The sequence below is a fragment of the Cucurbita moschata genome, unplaced genomic scaffold, assembly GCF_002738365.1.
Source record: "Cucurbita moschata cultivar Rifu unplaced genomic scaffold, Cmos_1.0 Cmo_Scf00005, whole genome shotgun sequence".
Classification (NCBI taxonomy): domain Eukaryota; kingdom Viridiplantae; phylum Streptophyta; class Magnoliopsida; order Cucurbitales; family Cucurbitaceae; genus Cucurbita; species Cucurbita moschata.
The window spans coordinates 5421870-5426857 of NW_019268521.1; the positions used below are offsets into that span (position 1 = coordinate 5421870).

General features: G+C 38.3%; 1 protein-coding gene across 2 annotated transcripts in view; it reads right to left on the reverse strand.

The window, feature by feature from the left end:
- Nucleotides 1-4852, reverse strand: part of LOC111443305 (copper-transporting ATPase PAA2, chloroplastic) — a 10240-nt gene extending 5388 nt beyond the window's left edge. For both annotated transcript variants that reach the window (XM_023081072.1, XM_023081071.1), the window contains exons 1-10: nucleotides 4040-4852; nucleotides 3688-3765; nucleotides 3255-3352; nucleotides 3085-3138; nucleotides 2843-2929; nucleotides 1900-2064; nucleotides 1594-1704; nucleotides 1393-1461; nucleotides 758-867; nucleotides 389-494 (exon numbers count right to left, since the gene is read on the reverse strand). In XM_023081072.1, the coding sequence (XP_022936840.1) occupies nucleotides 389-494; nucleotides 758-867; nucleotides 1393-1461; nucleotides 1594-1704; nucleotides 1900-2064; nucleotides 2843-2929; nucleotides 3085-3138; nucleotides 3255-3352; nucleotides 3688-3765; nucleotides 4040-4709 (1548 nt within the window). In that variant the 5' untranslated portion in view covers nucleotides 4710-4852. The remainder of the gene's footprint in view (nucleotides 1-388; nucleotides 495-757; nucleotides 868-1392; nucleotides 1462-1593; nucleotides 1705-1899; nucleotides 2065-2842; nucleotides 2930-3084; nucleotides 3139-3254; nucleotides 3353-3687; nucleotides 3766-4039) is intronic.
- Between the last annotated feature and the right edge of the window lie 136 nt (nucleotides 4853-4988).

Here is a 4988-nt window from a genome sequence, read left to right on the forward strand (position 1 = left end):
ACAAAAAAAAAAAAAAGAGAAAAAATGGAAAAAGAAAGAGGGATAGATAAATAAAAGAAGGTCGACAAATTTCTGGAGCCCTATAACTAACATACTCCAAAGAATGGAAGAGGCTTCTTTAAGCAATTCAACTATTAGACCAAAATAGCATCTAGTAGAATTTTGTAAATTAGTCCAAACTAGAGAAGAAGATGCGTCTATATGTAAAAAACCAAACCAGGACGCAATAGAGGAGGCACTAGAAAATGTGGCATGCCAATAATCTTGAATTTCCCCCCCTGGTTTACGTATTAAAATTGTGCACTCATTATAAAGCAATCATGCATTTTTGTGGCAACGAAGTTTGGCACTCCAAAGTCTCCCGTACAAAAGCTCAACATCCACTTACCAAGACATCAACTGAAAGTTTCAAGCTCAAAAGCAAGGGGTCTCCATCTGGTCCAGCAATATCATTGATCAAAACATCAGGAAAGATATGGGTACCAAAGCAGTACCTGGAAATTAATTGTTACCATGTAAATAAACAAGCATATCGCAGCAAAACACTCTCTATAGTTGAGTTAACTAAATAGATAGATAAATTGTACATTTCTCAAGGAACCTCCATAACAATAGTAATTATCATCTTCAGATCATGTTAGACATATACAAGGTTCATTATGAACTTACCCAAATCCTTCTTAGGCCCTTCACCACCCTTTCAGACATTAAACACCGGAGTTTCATCAAATAGAAAAAATAAGAATCACATACTTACCAAAATGCAAATGTTGCCGCTGAGAGAGTTAATACAGTGTACACAAATGGCCCAGCTATGGAATCGGCAAGCCTTTGTATTGGAGCTTCGTGGCCTTGCGCATCCTCAACCTGATGGTTATGTATAAAGTTTTAAGTATGGGTTCATCAGGGAAATATCTGTCCTTCCTTCACTCAGTAGTTTTAAGCAGCAATATTTTCATTGTATGTGCAGTGGAAATGAATTCATATGCAAGGATAACTCAAATCGAGATGATAAATTTTGTGAAATTTTTTTTTCCAAATCCAAGCTAGTTTTTAATTAAGTTCACCTAAAGCAAAATCATTTTCCTTTTTAAGCAACCAGAAATATCTGTCCCTCCTTCACCCAGTAGTTTTAAGCAGTAATCTTTTCAATGTCTGTGCAGTGGAGAGGAATTCATATGCAAGGATGACTCAAATCGCAACCCATGTAACAGTGAACCCTCCAACTGTAGACCTGATAATATCTTGAAATTGTAGTAGAAGCCCAAAAGAAAATATTACTATTGTGGTCGTTAATTTTACAAGGTAGCCCATTAAGAAAAGGCATTTTACCATTATGCATACCAATGTAATTCCTGTAGAAATATAAATTTAAGAAAATGGTTTACTTACCATTCTCACAATCTTGGAGATTGTTGAGTTCAAGCCAGTAGAAGACGCTTCAATTCTCAAAGGGCCATCCTAGAAGATATTGATTTTGATTTATTCCCCCAAAAAAATCGCCTTCTTTAAAATAAGGTGGCAAATCACACTTGTATGTAAATCTGAATAAACACGCAGCTTGAAATCCTAAACATCAAGGAAAAATCATACCCAGTTCACAGTTCCAGCTGAGACGATAAGGCCTGCTTCCTTAAATACAGGTAGAGATTCCCCAGTAAGCATTGATTCATCTACAACACTTCTTCCCGCAAGAACCTTTCCCTGTTCAGTCAATATTATTGTTAGCCAAGCATTTTCAAATCGCCCCTCCTTAAGGTAGGGCAGCATCTATTGATAATGGAGATCTTAAAAACGGCAGAGGAAGATGACATGTGTGGTTGAGAAAAATAACTATTGACACGGTCATTTGGGCCATCAAATAAAGAGGCATTGTTCACTAATAATCTCTGATCTTACATCCACAGGAATAGTCTCTCCAGGCAAAACTAAGACTGAGTCTCCAACCCGAATGTCATCGGTAGACACCTGAATGCACAATGCATCCGAGCAAAGCACATCATCTGTAGAGGAATTGCCTTCTGATGGAGTAATCACAAGTCGTGAATGGGAAGAGACCAATGACTGCCAAAATGTGAATATTTAAATAAATAAACAACTTGTGACAGAGCCACATATATCACCCTAACAAGTTACATAGTCTAATTCATGTGTTAATAAGCACAAAAGTAATTATTGGAACAATAGAAGAAACAAGGAGCCTAATACGCCATTGAGAACCACGATTCCATACAAACTTGCTAGATATAACTTTTGACTCAATGGTGATCAACGTGTATGTTGAATCAAGGAGCCTTAATCTTCAACTTTGTACTTGCATAGGCTGAAGCTCTGAATTTTGAACCATAAAAAATCTTTAGAATTTGTGAAATTTAGTCGTCAAAATCTTGACTGCTTTATAATTTCTAACTGTCTTCTATTTTGACACTTTCTAAATGATGTCTTGAATGTTGAATGGCCTCCTCTGGGTGTAGGATTTTCATAGGCCTTGGTTACACATAGGCTGACTTATTTGGATCCAACTTTCACATGGCTAATATATTGGATCACATAGGCGTAAGAAAGACACATGCCATCTTTTAGTTTCCAATGCCATGTCATCTAATTTAATGGATGATTTTAATTAACACCTGCTAAATTTTGGAAGGTCACATTAAATACATGTAATTTCTTCATTGCTTTATGAAAATTTTTAATGGGTTAAGAATTTCTTTTACGACAGCAATAGAATACCCCAAGGACTTAAAAGCATGTGGCAATAACTTGATATTCAACCACGGTAACAATCCAATAGATACATGCATTGTAACGTTTTACTGTTTAAGATTCATTTGAAACTTACTAAAAGCTCATTCATATCACTCGAGGCCTTAGCCCTTGCTCTTTCCTCCAGAGAGCGCCCAAGAAGCACAAAACCAAGAAGCATGACCTGCTCACTAAAAAAGAAGTTGCACTGAGAAATGCAAAATCAAGAGCCAAATTCCATCTTATCCCAGAAAAATTAATAAACTAAATTGAACGTGAACTTAGAGGAAATATTATCAATTGAATCAAGATGATACAGCTGAAGGTCGAGCAAGTCACCGGCTCATCAAAAAATGAGGCATCCCAGTCTAGCTCAGGATTAAGAAGTGAGACCTACAAGAGAAAGTTTAAAATTCGTTCATATTAAACTACAGCAATGCTTTTCTAAAATAAATAAATAACCAAAAAATATCCAAGGAGAACTTGATATCCTTGACAAATCGCCTTACCGCACTGATAATAAATGCAGCAACTGCACCAAAACCCACAAGAGAGTTCATATTAGGTGATCCCTTCCTGAATGCCCTCAGACCGTCAAAAAGTAGTTCTGCAGCAAACTATCATTTTGAACATCATACAAGATCATAGTAGCAAGTTTGGGTGGTCTATCATTAGCAGTAAAGAAACACTACTATCTATCCAAAAGGCCCGGAATACTAATAACTGCTCGACAAAGGCCTTTAAAATGACTCAGTTATTTAGTAGTCAAACAGAGTCTCCACACTCCAACGTCTAAATGACACGAGGAAAGGGAGAAATAGAACAAAGAAATCTAATGCTAGCTTAATAATCTTGTGTACTAAGCAATCTTTCCATGATGCTAATCGATTTCTTTTCAGAAAGTAGCAGTATAAACAATTAAAATAAAGTGGATAAACAGACCTCGTCCTGGTCCTAAAAGAGCAACCAAAGCAAAACAGCCCTTCGCATACGAGTTATGAAGTATCTCCATCACTGGTCCTGAAACGTCAAAATAAGCCAACTTAATTCAATTTGACTTCAAATACAGGCTGCACTTGCGTTATATTCCGAAAATGCTTAAACATTACCAGAAACATTTCATATTTGCTTCAAACCACTATTATACAGGTTCCATAGTTTACGACTCAAATAAATGAATTCAAAACTTATGAAAGTCCGGACTGCCTATTAATTCTTTGTATTTCAAAATTGAGCCATCCATATGACATACATTGAGGTTGAAGCAATAAATCGTTACAAGATTGCAAAATACCGTGGTGGATGTGAATCCCGAAAGTGTGCAAGATATGCGATGCGTGTGAGCCACAGCATAAGGCAACCAAAGTCCAAGCAATAGCCACTCGATTCCTACTCTTAACCAGCATTTTTCTTTTCTTCTCAACCATCTCCTTCCATTTTCTCACATTCTCCGCCACTCCAACCTCCGAATTCCTCAAAACCGTCGGGAAGCCACAATCCGTCAGTCTTCGCGCCAGACTCTCCGCCACATTCACCGCAGAACCAGCCTCCGCGCCAACTTCATCCGATTTCAACCGAATCGCCGCTGTCTCAGTCAACATATTAACCACCACAGAGTCAACTCGGTCGTCGGACGAGAGAATGGATTTGACTCGGGAGACGCATGCACCACACATCATTCCAGAGACATCAAGAAGAACAGAAGACTCATCCCGCCGCTCCTGTTGAAGCACCGTGTTCTGAGCTCGAAGTTCGGCCTCAAGAGTATTCGAAACAACGAAACGATGCCCCAAGCATCTTCCAAAACGACGTGGATACTGTTTCCGTACCAAACTCTGAGGTCGATGCCGTATGGGGAGAAATCCAGGCCTAGACTCAAACAAAGAAGCCTGAGATTTAGAGGCGGAGTGAAAGAACTGCCTCTGGTGAGGCCATAGAGAGAGCCGCGCTAAATCGGCCGCCATCAGAGCATCGGACCGGCGCCGGAACTGATAGTTTCAGAGAGGGAAGAGAATTGGTGGCCAATATTTCAACGAGGAGAGCATGTGGTAGTTGAATTGCAGACTCTCTTACCTAAATTTTCGGTATGAAACTGCAGCTGCCACGTCATATCCCCTATCCATGTCTTCAGTATTCTTTTTCGCTTGCGATGGTCGACCGGTAATTTTATCACGAGCGGAAGCAAAAAAAAAAAAAAAAAAAAAAAAAAAAAAAAAAAAAAAAAAAAAAAAAAAAAAAAAAAA